The sequence below is a fragment of the Pyxicephalus adspersus genome, chromosome 4 (assembly GCF_032062135.1).
Source record: "Pyxicephalus adspersus chromosome 4, UCB_Pads_2.0, whole genome shotgun sequence".
Taxonomy (NCBI): domain Eukaryota; kingdom Metazoa; phylum Chordata; class Amphibia; order Anura; family Pyxicephalidae; genus Pyxicephalus; species Pyxicephalus adspersus.
The window spans coordinates 49,019,329-49,034,785 of NC_092861.1; the positions used below are offsets into that span (position 1 = coordinate 49,019,329).

The window sequence follows — 15,457 nt, forward strand, 5'->3', positions numbered from 1 at the left end:
ATATATGCATAATAAACTACTTTGTGCACATAAAACAGCATTTTTTACCCTCTACGTTCATTAACACTTCCCAGTGTAAACAAGTGAGTTTATGTTCACTATTTGTGTATACTTTCCTCTTAGCTGGCATTGATTTACAATAGGAATGTGTCTCTAAGACTTTTTTCCAGGCTGCTACATTCTTCATGCGGATGAATTACCCCACACGACTCTAATCTGCAGCTGATGTAACTATAAGGCACATTCTTTTCACAGGAAAGACAACACATTGACACAAAGACATGAAAGTTTGACTCAGAGGAAATTTTTTTTCATACATTATACATACACAGGCTTATTTGTTGGCCATGTCCTAGCATATCCGGAAATAATTAAAAGCAAACAGCAGGTTGAGTTAACACATGTAAACAATGGATTTGTGTCTTAACTACAGTCTCCAAGAAACTGAAGTTTACTGAAAGTGTGTGGAAAACACTATCAGTTACCCAGTCTGTCTGACAAGCTAAAGTAACAATTTAATGGAAAATGACGAGCTGCTATCAGAATGCTGGTGGAATCCTCATTGCATTTGGCCTTTTAAGTATTTTTTCAGGGGTTATTGCATTTTTTCCAGTTTTTAGCTACAAACCTTTATTTATTGGCTGGAGTGTACGGATAGCTTGTCCTATCTGGAATGGGGCGCTGGTAAGAAAACCAATAGCAGTTTTAATATATATTGTTTTTTATACTGAAGTATCACAATTTGGTTAATAAGTTCCAAAATCACATTTAAATAAAGAGAGACAATGGATTTTAAACCCTTTTATATTTTTTTGTTCTAAAAAATATAATTTTTTTATATTCTTGCATACAAAAGTTTGTACATCCATGGAATTAACCACTAGAAAGGAATTGGGTCTAGAAATTCTTCTTTACGTTTTTGGGTGACCTCATTGTCTGGTGATCTATCAGTGATCATAATAAATTGTCTAATAAAGGGACTAGCCTTTGTGATTAGTCTTAGATGGAGGATACAGTTTTTTGTGTTTTGGGGCTGTATTGTTACACACTTCATTTACTTACAGTTATTTTACTTCATGTTGGATACGCTTTAATAGGACAGTACTCCCAAAAGTAATATATATGTGGATAAAGACCCTATTTTTTATATACAGTATTTTTTCAGCAGCAAAACACACACACGCCTGTGTATAAGATCTTAAGATTTTAGCTGCTTCTAAAGCATGATGTTGCAGTTAATATACATAGTTGTATTTTTTGCAAATGATTCCTGAAATCCTTCTGTAGTTTGTAGGTTCAGGTAGGACTTTGGGAACTTGTAAAAAAAGCTACAGGGCGCAGGACTGAAAAGACAATGGCACCTCCAAGGAGAAATCTCACTGGTCTTCTAACACCTGCTTACACCCCTACACAATATAGACATCCTTATGCTCCCTATCATGCTCTATCCTAAAGAGAATCCCCAAACATATCCCACAAAATGAAAAACAACATAAACAACATTTTTATGTGCAACTTGGTTGTGTACAAAACAATTAAAATTTACTCCAATAAATTAAATTACCCAGAACAACAATCCAAATAATTCAGATAGAGAATTTGGATCTGGTCAATATTTCAGTTTACTGGAATTATCATCACAGCACCTTTTTTCAATGCAATTACAACTTGTCACCTTAGCACCCTTTACTGTAGCATGCGTAGCCTAAACACTTGCATACCAGGAAAGCTCTGAATTGAAGAATGACTCCACATGACAAAGTTCAGCCACAAGAAACTTGTAGAAAAAAAATTATCTTGAGTCTCAACCAACTCTTCCTCTATAATTATGTCAGACTTTGCATATTAATGCTATACCTCTCTCTTGTTCCCGTAGGAAGATTGGGCAGCTGGCCACAACTTTACCTCCATGAGTTCAGGTTATTATCAAGTTGCAAAATAGCCACCACTTACAAAACTCTCCACAACATCCAGTCCACACTTTGTATATTGCTATCAACAGTTTCTACCCCCAGTCAGCAATAGTGGTTGCTATCCTACCAGCATAATGATGCTCCCTGGACTCACCTAACAGTCCTGCCCTTAGAAAAGGGCTATAGAGGTTTCTAGAAAAGCTATGTTGAAGTTATTCTGCCTGGGCCCTCCGCTCCCATTCCAGGATCCACAGACCTAGTGAGGAGGCCAACCTGTAGCCTTAACTCCCAGAAGAAACTACCCTTCTACCAAGATGTTTTCTTCTATCAGGGAAAACCCTGAGATCCACACAATTGCATGGAAAAAAAATCATTTTTACACATGAAATGTAGAATTCTAAATACATTAAATATCAGGCTCTCCTGCAAAAACAGTTACAAATACTTTTTTAGAAGATTATGCAATCTGTTTTGGTCCCAAAACTTCATTCACTCAATTACTCTACCAGGAAGGTTAAAGATTCCTTGGGGAGCACAGCAGAAACACCAAGCAGACAAGCAGACATGTTCCACACAAAACATAAATCTTAGGATTCCACCAAACCCCATAGGGAGTTTTACAGCCACTGTTCCATAATTCAAACAAATCTGTATGCATAAAGGTCAAAACCGTAGTTCTATACTTGCATGTCCATAAAATAAAATTGTTATAAGCAACAAGTAAAATCTATTTCAAATAAAATTATTTATGTCTTATATAACATATATGCCGTAAATAATAAAAACTCAAATAAAAACAGAGTTGACACAGTATGCCACTAGTAATAGGGTGAGTATTACATTGCCCAAAAATTATAAAAGCCTGAATGTTTTAAAAGTAAACATATGACAGTAGGTGATCCCTCTATTCATTTAAGCTTTCTCTTTTGATGTCAGACATGTTCCAGTTAACCATTAAATACACACAGGTTTCCTTTAGGACAGGACATTTAGGTAAATTAGTCCTTCTCTGCAAACTACTAGGGCCGCAGTGATTTTTTCTTACAGGACCTAACACCAGAAAGTCCCCACCCACTACCCACCAATAAAAGGGAACAGCAACATATTACAATCGGGAGTGGGGGCAAGCTCCTCCAAGCCATTTTTGTTCATTTCAGTGCTAACCCACGTTTTGTATAGGGAAAGCTTTGATTCCTTAAAATGTTGAATGAAAGCCATCCTGCAGTCATGGAAGTGGTGGTGGTGGTGGTGGTGGGGGGGGGTATTTCAACTGCTAAGATGTGTCTGATTCCTCTGTATTGTTATCTAACTTTCAGGAACGTTTCAGTAGCAAATCTGCTTAACCTGAACCTACATAGGGCCAGTACAGTGTTTCACAATACTGTTCCAGGATAAAACCCGGCACTTGCCCAATTTGAACTGGACAGTGACATTTTATAACCACTGTTGGTTCTTTAAATAAGTATAATGCATAATGCTAGGCCTCTCCTATTGCACCTATCATGATGGTGAATTGCCAGGACCCATCTGTGAGTTTGACAGCCACAGTCATCTCTGGCAATGTTTCAAACCAACCTCAAGTGTTTCTTGTACTTAAACATATATCAATGAAACCAGCTTGCTTTTTGAGACATTTGGCCTGTTTTATGAACACTCTCCAAGACTGGCGAAGATAGACTATCATGGAGAACCTTGGTGATCCAGCAACATGGAATGGATCTGGTCCAGGATTAAAAACATTTGCCAATTAATAGCAAATGATTTCTTAAGGTGTGCTGGATCACCCAAGTTTTACCAGGATAGTCTATGTTCTCCAGTCCCAGAAAACTTTAAAAAATCAAGCCTTATATATATATATATTATATATTATATATTCTATATACATCACATACAAACTATGTATGATGACTTCATTATGGCTCATTTAATGAAAACTATACCTAATTTTTAAACTATGAAAAGAGGAAAGTAACAATACTTTTTCCACTATGAGTGCATTTGTAGTGGGAATCTATGTGATTTCTAGACCTGCCAGGCATAATATGAAGAAGTATCACAATCTAGAACATATCACATAACCCCTGAGGTTATAATACCTCTAGGTATTATAATATATGTATAGTTTTCATTTAGTGCTGTTGGTGCTGGCTGGTGCAAAAAACACTGTGTAAATGGCTTTATTGTGACTGTTTAGGTTGTACAGATAAAGTCTCTTTGTATTAGATTTTAAAATTAATATTTAAACATTGTGTTTATTTTATCACATTGACATTATGTCTGTTTTTGTAACTCGTTACTGATTGAGTAATGTTGACAAACCATTTAAATCTGAATCTCAAATATATAATTTCCTCCCCAGGTTTCTTTGTTAAAGGTGATAATACAGGAGTACTTTTAGGTTTTCTAAGTACAGAAGTTTAAATTGACCTAACATAGCATGTAGACCTGCCAGTGGTTCTTATTAAACTGTGAAAATAATATTTTAAATACTCAACTATGTTTCCACTGCCAAAAGCAAATAGAAGTGTTGCATAAACATAATGTTTTCATTTTTCACATACCACAAAACAAGAGGCATTGCCAGAGATGTGTTTTTTTCTCTTAATAAGGCCCTACACATACAGGCATTATGAGAACATTTTCTTAGTTAACCACAATGTTTTAGGTTAGGATTACTAGAGCTAGGGCAGGTTGGCCACCCCTGGGGCCTGGCTTTGCTCTGGACATTAGTAGGAGAAGCCAAAGGAGAAAAGACCTAGAAGAAAAGTACTTTAGGACAGGATCCCATTGGTCTTAGTCTTGACTGTATGGATTTCTTTGGATCCCAACTGCTGTAATTCTGACCTTCTGCTACCCTAACCCTCTCTCTGTATGTGTTGAGTTTCATAAATTGAAGGTTCATGAACCCTTGCGAGTTTCCTATGCCACACTACAGGAAGGAATTCATGTAAAGTTCAGCTACAATTGCTTTTTTATTTAATAGTGATTGTGACTTTAGATATTTTTAGCTGCAAGACAACCATGTACTCCTTTTTTTTTAATTTCAGTTTTACTGTCAACCAAAATTTACATTCAAAAGAACACCAGCAGTGATAGCTCATGTTTTTCTACCATGACAGGTTTACTAAAAGCAAGTTCTATACTGTATATTTAGGGCCTCAGTTTACTGTATATATAGCCAAATGTTTTCCAATATCAGCACAATAAATATCAAAGATACATAAGTGGAAAATGTTGCCTTATTAGGTATACTGTATATATAAATGATCAATTTTCCATATCTAGAGGACATTTATATGTATATTTGTATAATCAGTGAAACTGATAGGGGATAAATGGTATTTTTCATGGCAGTATACAGTATATTTAGTTATACAGGTTGACATTCAAAAATCCATCGATCAATAATCCGGATCTTTCAGTTTTCTGGCATAGATTTGGGGGCGCATTTTCAAATTTACACTGTTTTCTGGAGGCGCCATTTATGTTTTGATGGTGCTGTAAAATACAATTTCATTTGCTTTTCATTTAGTGTAATTTCATTTAGTGTTATTTCATTTTAATATAAACAGCATATATAACCTTTAAAAATCTGGAACTTTCAGAAATCGGGCATTCCTTAGGTCCGGAGGTTGCCAGATTTTTGAATGTCAACTTGTATATGGTATAAACTTCTTTAAATGTATTTCTTGTTTTAACATGAATATATGTGAATGTAGTCCTTTTGAAATTCATAATATTTATTAATTAATAAAAATTATATGTAAATTTTTCTGGGGGCATTATTACTCTGTTCTGTATCCAGGACTTAGCATAACAGTTACCTTCTGCCTTCTAGGCAGGTTCTTCTCTTCTCCAAAATGTGCCGTGAAATGCATTGTCCAGCAGTGTAACTGCTGCTCATTCAGAGATAATATTTGGGAAATGTCATTATTCTCCAATTTTAAACATTTGTCCTGGATCAGAAAAGAATACATCAGTTTATAGGACAAATGAATGGATACATGTACCTGAAAAAATGGTGGGGAGTGTAACATAGTTATACGAATTTGTATCAGTGGGAATTCCTAGTTTATTTTCAGCAATTTTGGCTAATGTTCTTTCTTTAATTATTTGCTCTTAATGAACTCCAGCATTATGTCCAGCAAGATGTTGGATAACTTTGATTACATCATTAGGAGCCATGTTGCCTTAAAGTGACTACCATTTAAAATAAATCCTGTTCAGCTAGTTGCTTTTACACAAGATGTTCAGTATAAGGTATATCTGATCATTTTTCCATTACGGTAAGCCGATTTATAATCCTCACAACACTCAGGACTTTATTTGGAACAATGTTGATTGATTTATATCACTGTTTATTAACTTATGTAGGTAAGAGTCCAGATTTTCCATACTTTTACGAGCAAGCACAGCTGTATAAATTATCATTTAACAATGTGACTTCACATGAGATATGGTGTAATAATTAGTGTGACATAGTACTGAGATATAAGTGCCCTCCAAAACTATACATTTTACTGCCTGACATCTTCTTACTGGGTCTTTGTTCCGCTTTCAATGTTTCCGGCTGTGGTCCGTGTCTACAGCTTTGAGTTAAAGGCTCTGCTCTGTATAGGGGGCTGTTGGTACAGCTCTGGGGAATAGAGATGGTAGAATGGAACAAATTTGGGTTGGCTTTTTTGGGTACACACTGTATTCTTAATGTTACTGGGACCACTGAGAACACCTAGACAAGGCAGTTTACAAAATAGCTTAAGGACAATTGTGGTAGATATTTGAAAATGTATTTCAATAGTGGAAGCAAGGACAAAATGCAGTTAGTGCATTTAAAGAAGCATAGTCTACCATGCTTTGTAATTTAGAAGAGAAAATTGAAGTCATTTTTAGGAGGACTAAAATGATTTTCAGTGTAGATCTACTTCAAACATATTAAGGTTTGCTGTGCATAAAACCAGACAAAACTAACCAGTGTAATGTAGCAATTCTTCCTTTGCAATAGGCACTAAAATAATAAAAAGTTAAACATTTAAATACAGTTTGTTTATGGTAGCATACCACTCAACAAGAGAAATATTTTGCATTTTTATTATTTAAGCTATAAAGTTTTTTTTTATCATTTTCTTTATAGGCTTTTTCTGTTGGCATTCTTGCTGTTTTATCATATCGGGAGTGGACACAAAGATCACTGGTAAGCTTACACTATGCATTTTTAAAATACGCAGAAAAATATGAAACAAGCAGATAAACATAACACCTATAACAAATCAGAGTGTTTATTCCACATATTCAGTGAATTGGAAGCAAACCTCAGAGCTAACATCAAGATCAATGTCATTCTGGGGTCCCTACCCTAATGGTGGATGCTATAAAGATAATATACCAAACAGTAACTGCATGAACGATGGGACGCATACTGGGCCTGTATTATTCAAGCTCTCGAAGGCTGGGAAAGATACACTTTTATCATTGAACCTGGGTATTCCAGAAAATCTGGAATTGAAAACATTTGCTAACAAATAGCAAAAAACATTTAAGAAATCCATTCCAGGATAGCTGGATAACCCAGGTTCACTGATGAAGGTGTATCTTCTCCAGCCTTGGAGAGCTTTGTTAAATCAGTCCCACTCTATCTGAATGGACATAACAACTTAACATTGAGGTTGCCTATGAACATAGGGCCCTAAACTTAAGTGATTCAATTACCAGCAGGGGTGGACCACCATGAGAACCCTCCATGTCACTACATACAACAGGTGTCACAGAAGAAGAACTGGCACGTGTTGTATGGAAGCCCCATTTCATAGGTATTTAGAACAAAAATGTAAAAAATCTACTACTGTTGAATTTGTGCACCTGGTTCAAAAGGATTTGTCCTAGAGCAAAATTTTTAAAATATACTAAAACTCTTGTATAAGTCTAGCAGATTAAAAAAAATCTTAGATACAGATGCTGAGGCATAGAGATGCACCTTGTATTTAAAAGCCATTTCCCCTCCTAAGCTTAGATACATAGCACAGAGGAAAATTTCAGTTAAGCTCTACCTGGGGATCCACACTAGATGATTGAAGTTCAAAGAGGCAATCCCAAAAAGTGTGATGTTTCAAGGGAATATTTTCCTTTGTCTGAAGAAGGATTGCTCTTCTGAAGTGTCACTCTATACCAGGGGTGGGCAAACTTTTTTAGTCAGGGGCCACAATCTGAAACATAATTTGACAGAGGGGCCAGGGCCCCACTGAACGTGAAGTCATGATGGCATAACCCCGCCCACTCTCTCATCACAGATCTGAGCCTGCGATGGGAGAGTGGGCGGGTTGTGTGCAGTGACAGACCACCCACTCTCCTTTCGCAGGCTCTAAACTTGCGATAGGGGAGTGGACAGGCTGTGTCACTGCACACAACCCCCCACTCTCCCATCGCAGGCTCAGATCCGGGGCACGTGATCCAGGGCCGCAGACCACCCAAAGGCCCGGAGAAACATCCTTATTGGGCTGTATACATAGTTTGCCTATGCCTGCTCTATACTGTAACTGCTCACACTTCAAAACTGGGCTGCATTCTCTCATGTGCAGGTAGAGCCTCACTGACCTTTTCCCGTATACTCGAAATGATAAATTACAGTTCAGATATTGACTTCTCCAAAACTGAAATGTTCAAGGCACATGCATGTAGTTGAAGTATTTTATAACATTTGTCTATCTTAGCCTGGAAATATAGGACACTTTACATTAATAGAGCATTACCATTTTGGGGTTAGCAAATCTGAGTGATTTTGTAAAATACCATATAACCCAAGATCTACTATTACTTCTATTGGTAGATTATGGAAAAATATCTATTGGTATGATACACATTTATGTGAATTGATAATCATTCTTTATACAAGTGCTGTAGAAGCAACTTTTGTCCCATAAATGGCTTTCATCCAAGTCCAAGTGATTTCGAAGTGATTTCTGGGGATAGCTTGGGAAGATTGGACTGCTGAATGTCCTCAAAGAGCTGGCTGACCTTCATAAAGTAATGCGTACAGTTAAAACTAGGTTTGTTTTTGAGTGGTGACTGTAAATACGCAACTTTTGCTTTTTTTTAAGTAAGGTTTTTTTGTATGTGAGACAGCATAAGGACCTTATGTGTTGTATATGTATCTGTAGGTACATTTTGGAAGTACTTCCCAGATTTTTTTACTTACTCTATTGCTAACAACATGCTGTGTAAAAAAGCAGCCTATCGTTCCTGTAAGTGGCAACGTAAATATTCACTCTTTTTATGATCTTTGGGTACCACTATTGTCCTACATTTTCAGGCATGTCACTCTCCCTGTGCTGTGGTTCTCATGCTAACCCCCTTAATACTACCTTTTTTAAGGAATTTAAACTCACTGATCAAAATCCACTCTTCTAAAGTCACACTAATAAAGGATGATTAGTTGGGAGGATTACCATGCTTTACACTTAGTATATGCTTATTGCACAATTGTATTGAGCGTACAATGCACAAATATTCTACCAGTAACGTAATATATGGTTAACATCTCTTTCAGTGGGAATCCACATTCACCTTGAGTTTGCTAAGTATCATTGGAGCACCAGTCCAGTTTGCAGTGGCTATTGCATCAATCCTTATTGGGCCGAACTGTTACTATACTTTCGCTGGGATGTCATCAACCAATTATATTGGCTATGCTATTAAATTTCCTTTCCCATATGCAAAGTTCCAGAATGTATGCCAAGACCCTCTGCACTATGAATGGTATCACTTGGCTCTACAAATTGTCGACTTGCTGTCAAGCGTTTTAATCTTATGCTCGTCATTGGCACTGGTGATCATGCTCTCAGCCAGGATACTGCGCACAGGAACATTAAATGTGAGTAGAAGGTAGTGACTAAGTAAAGATCAAACTAAATGATTACTTTTTTTTTTGTAGTTGGTAAATTTCTACTTAATATTATCTTAACATGGTACAGTTTGGTTAACCTCTTGCGTGTATATTTATATATTATAAAGCATAGGCAATAAGCAGGCCCTGATCCAATTCTACCAAAAGGTTCATCAAAATTGGTTTATTTATAAAAAGAAATTAAGAAAATTTGCCTTTGAGTAACTATAAGAAGACTATGGACCCGAGTGTGACATAACTGCAGGGTTTTCTATAGAAGAACAATTCTACAGATTAGTGGTATGTTGGTATTACCAGTTAGTAGGTTATTTGACTGGAATATGGATCATGGGTAACTCTCTGTATGTCATTCATGATCCTTCCACTTCTTGAATTTTGTAGAAAATATTAACAGAATACCACCACTGTTCTGTATTGTTGAAATACGTTTTAATAGCAATCAACTACTTAATTGACACCTAAGGCAAACAAATTAGTTTATTTTTATAGTTTTATAGCAATCGAAATGAAAATACTGGCAACAATATTGTGTACAAAGTATAAATACATACAATACTACCCCAATGTGTGCTCCATGCATTTCTTTACCTTCCTTCTAAGTAATACACAATCATATGCAGGTTTGTATCGCACAGGGTCAAGAATCACATAGGTTTAGCAGTGGGTAAGTGCTTTAAGTGGAGAACACATTTCTATAGCCTTGATGCTTTAAAAACATGTTGCACCTACCAGAGGGTTTAGGAGCAGTTTTTCTGCCCCTCGTAAAAACAAACCACACCTAGAACAGCATCTTGATATCCTTAAAGCCTAGACTTGTTTATTTATTTTTTATGGGAATAAAAGCTAAAAACTTCTTAACATAAAAATTCTGAATAAAGTTTACTCCAAACCATTTTATTGTTTTAGCTCTGACGCTTCTTTAGGAATTATTTTCAAAGTGTGAGAACATGCGTGTGGGTACCTAATGTTTAAGAGATATCTGTCACCAATACTTCTTTTACTGGGGGAACAGAGATATCTGCCACCAATTACTTAATTCACTGGGGGGAAAAGATAGAATGGTACCCCTGACCCCCCAGAATGGTGTCACTGATACATATAATGGATGCAGTAATTCTTGTAGAATTTGTGATTTGTCTCGCAGTATTTTTTATTCTCCCACAGTCTGTGAGATGGGACGGGGGGTGTATGCTCCATAATGTAAAGTATATAGGTAAGGGGCACAGCCTGGTTATATAAAGTATATAAAGTTGTCCACTTAATGCCTCAATCGGCAGGCCAACAATTAGAGAAATCCATAGCATAATGACATATTTTAGGTTCTTTTTTTACAATTTCCATTTAGTTGTGTTTCATATTGGTTGCTTGTAATGTGGTTCTTGTTACCTATAATTCTGTAGTGTATAAACATTAGGCAGTCCGATGACCAGTATTTTTTTTTTTTTGCCTTGCAGGGAAGAAGAAATATTTGGTGATTGTTTTGGAAGTAATTCCTGATATGTAATCCTGGTATGGATGATTTACTGTTCGTGGAACTCGGTGAACCATTAGCAAAGTCTTCTGCAGGAATTAGTTTTTTAAAGGTTCATATAATTGATGCTGCACTTCATCTTGGTCTGTGTCAGTTCCTGATTGTTCTGTCTTTTGATCTGTTCATATTACAACCATATGTATGTATATATGTAGCTTTTCTGAAGCATCAAATGGCAGCCTGATAGTGAGAAAACTCTGTGCAGCAAGTTCACTTTAGGGCTTCTTCCCATGTTTATTGAGCAAAACAGCAAACAAAAATGAGGAATATTACCTCACAAGGGTTGGTTTCAGCAACAGGAAAAAGTCCATTAATGAAATATTCAGCCTCCTGCCTAACATAAACAAATGGTTCCTTGCAGCAAACAGGTTGACCCACAGCCAGTGTAACCTAAAGCCACACCTGCTGCTTAGGGTGTGCTAAATAGGCTTCTGTGCACTGCCTTACTTACCAAGCCAGTGGATGTTTGTGAAGCCCAACTCCAGTCAAAACCAAAACTTTTAGTTTTAGATATAAAGATACTTTTAAATTAAAATCCATATTACCCACACAAAATGAGCAAAAACAACAAATAAAGGGTTTTTTGCTAGTCTGGGCCTTAGGTGCAGCAGTTGGTGGATCAGGCATCTGACATTGCTTTGGATGTATGTTGTACAGGAAAACAATTGAAAGTCATGGGTTCAGTACTGCAGATAGCACCAACTTTTCTGTATTGAATTGCACTTTCCCTAACTGCTGGCATATGTGAACACAGCAATAGAATGCAATTTGTATGTATACACGTTAACAGATTCTGACATTCAATGTTTGGTGTTCAGTTGAAAAATGAATAAATGAATAAAGCTGGTCAAAAAATAATTGAAATAAACCCAGTTAACATGTAATATTGTTTACCAGCATATGTATGAGTTGTGGTTGCAATGCAGCTAAAGTAGAGAGAAAAAGGAACCATGGAATACACTAGACTTCTTTTTCACAGGCTCAAATCTGGGTCAAGCAGAAAATGAAAATACCAACAATGACAAATAACACTAGTAGGTTGGCTGGGTACATGCTAGATGCTAGGATAAAAATTCAAACAATTAAGCATGTAGCCATTGTAGGTTGTGTGCATATCAGTTACAGAGCCTATTGTAGTAGTAAACTCTGCTGTATTATAGTGAGTAGAACAGAGGCTCTGATGATCTGAGAAGTTGGAGTAATTTTACCTAGGTGTTACCAACATTTACTGACATTTTCCTAGTGATGCATTCACAAACATGACAAGTATAATTGTGCTTTACATTCCAATTTTAGAAGAAGAGCTACACTTATCTGTGGTAGAAATATATCATCCTTTTGTTGAAGAAGTCCCTTTGTACTCCTATTACACCTGTGCTGTGTGCCTTTACAACATTCAGGATCAAACAACTTTGGTCAACATAGTGGTCTACCATGTGTTCAAAGGAAAACATTCAATGATAAGAACAGGAAAGCCTATTTTATCTGACAATTTTTGTATCTGCCAAAAGTTGTCTAAATGCACCATCAAGAAAGGGCCTTCAACATATATATTATATTTGCAATGACTTCTTGCTACAAGAACCTCTAGAGGGTCCCTATAAAAACTAATAACAAACAAAACAATATTAAAGTTAATGAAAACAACATAAACAATTGACATAATAGATTAGTTGAGCGAAAATGCTAACATTCATTGTTACTATCTATTTGTTCTCTTACATGAATTTGTAAATGGGTGAAATATCTGGTACCCTTGCAATGTGGACGGGGGGTGGGGGTAACTACCTCAGGGGCCTCACTACCACAGCAGCAAGCCCTATCCTCCACTACACAAGGCAACCACTTCTCAAGTCTCAATGCTCATCCAGTCTGACCACTGACTTGTCTGAATCCCAGTCTGAAATCTTGCACTGTATGGGATGATGCCAAAGCCCTGTCCAAACACTAGAGCATTGGTCAGCAGAGGAGAGCACCGGTGGCTGCAGAGTAACTAGTTAGGTGAGGCTTACTACTAAAAACATAATCTCCTAGAATAAAAAAGAATTGTTCCTTGCAGTAAAAAGAGAGGCCTACATCATGAATTTCTTAAAAAAAAACAGTGTGGTTTGCTGCTCCTGGGAGCATAGAAGCAGTTTTCCTAAAGCTCAGAAAAATACAATAACCAGACCACACGTTTGAATGAGGCTTTACAGCACATAGTGTTTGTCGATACTATATGGTGGCTGCAAATGTTCTGCTGCCATTAAAAGGAGCTGTGATGCACTGTATCTGGTAAGAACTTTGAATATTTATTGAGCAATTGTGCCTGCAGCTACAAAGGTAAGTGAGAGCTTGTTTAAAAAATTCTTCTTGTTCAAAAAATATAAATAATTGAATGTCCATAGCCTGCAACTAAACTGCAGTTGCCTGATTGTCAAGATGACCATCTTCCTCTTAACAGTTTAGTGTCTACTTTTAAATGTTTCTATACAAGATTCACAATTAGATTAAATTGGAAAATGCGAAAACTTTGGTTAAAAGTTGTATGAATCAGAAAACTATAAAAAATAGATCACATTGAATCAGAAAACTAATAATAAATAAACGATACACAGTTCTGGGCTGGTTATATCAAGGTTTTGTGATCTGCGTGTTTGTTTACAGGTATTGATTCTGAGCACAGAAACCAGAGAATTGTTACAGATGAGCAAAAATTACCTTTAAGATAGAGCAATATCAGCAGCAAGTTTCCTTTAAAGTTATTTTTATATCTAAGATTATTTCAATTGAAGTAGGGTTAAATACACAAGCTCAAGAGCTGTGTTCCAGGAAATAACCAAACATGGTGGCACCAAAGAATATAATATTTACCCTTAATCCCTGCCAAAGTAAATATCACTTTAGCTATAAATAATCTTAGAAATCTTTCAAACTAAAATAGTGTAGACAAAGCAGATGTGTATGATGACCTTAGTAATCATAATCAGCTTGTTTTATTTCTGACAAATGCCTTGGTTGTTGGAGGTGCAGTAGAAGGCACATCTGCCTATAAGAAGGTCTGTCGCCAACATATTGGATTGTTTGAAGATCATTCATATGCTTTTCACCCAAGTTAACTTTAAAGTATTCATCACATTGAACTGGAAGGCACAGACTTTTCAAGATCAGACACAGTTCAAAGGAATAAGATCAAAGTTCTAAAAGTCTGGGACTCCCTTGTTAGTTTTTCAAACTTCCTTTGCATATATTTTTACCTAAACCAACTGGTTTTTAATGACTTTTCTTCAGCTTGCTTCAATAGCTCATACTCTGTGGCAAATCACTGGACCATCAGATTATCTTGAAGCAGGGGAAATACATGGCAAGCACAACACTTAAGAAGGAAGAAAAAAATCTACACTACAAAACACTATTATTAAATAGGGAAGCACACAACTAGTCAGAACATAGATTTTGATTCTTGCATATATATATATATATATATATATATATATAGTAATGATTTGTAACTTGTTTCTAAAGGTTAACACATTATTTCGGTTTGGACTATAAGATAATTTAGTAAAATAATTGCAAACAGGAGGGTGAATTTATAATATTGCAGAAGATACATTGCCTGTCCCTTCTGTAATATAGTACCTGCATGGTCACAATTTTTTATTGATTAGTTTTAGTTTGTCTTTAAATAAATTTAGGTAGAAAAAATGCTTTTTTTCAGGCAATATATACTTTTAAATAGAGGTTTTAGCAAATAAAGGCACAGTATTATCCAACAGTATATGTGACTTACTACAGGCTATAGATTGATGTAGTATGAATTTAAATTAGACTTCCTTACAAAATGTTTATTTTTCTTGAAGTAAATGCAGTTTAAATAAACACAGCTTAAAATGAATAACATTTAGATTGCTAAATCACATTATTTAATAAACAAATGTCATTTTTAAAATAAAATACTTGTCTTCACCGCTTCACGTCTACATGTATGCACTCCAGCAATGGCTGAATGTCTTATTTACAGGCAGATTTTCTGATGGTGACTTCTTAATATGTGTTCATATGACAGCTTGGAGTCCCCCATGTAACAGCATGACAATGCAGGAGCACAATTAGGTGACAAATACAGAGCGCTGC

General features: G+C 36.1%; 1 protein-coding gene across 2 annotated transcripts; it reads left to right on the forward strand.

The window, feature by feature from the left end:
- The first annotated feature begins 488 nt into the window (after positions 1–488).
- On the forward strand, positions 489–12,225 carry TMEM212 (transmembrane protein 212). Of its 2 annotated transcripts, XM_072410399.1 has the most exons (5): positions 489–684; positions 7,045–7,104; positions 9,065–9,160; positions 9,454–9,777; positions 11,265–12,225. In XM_072410399.1, the coding sequence occupies exons 1-5, from the start codon at positions 526–528 to the stop codon at positions 11,283–11,285; spliced, it is 660 nt and encodes a 219-aa protein (XP_072266500.1). In that variant the 5' UTR covers positions 489–525; the 3' UTR covers positions 11,286–12,225. The 2 variants fall into 2 exon arrangements, with proteins under 2 accessions (XP_072266500.1, XP_072266501.1); XM_072410400.1 differs by lacking the exon at positions 9,065–9,160.
- Positions 12,226–15,457: the final 3,232 nt, after the last annotated feature.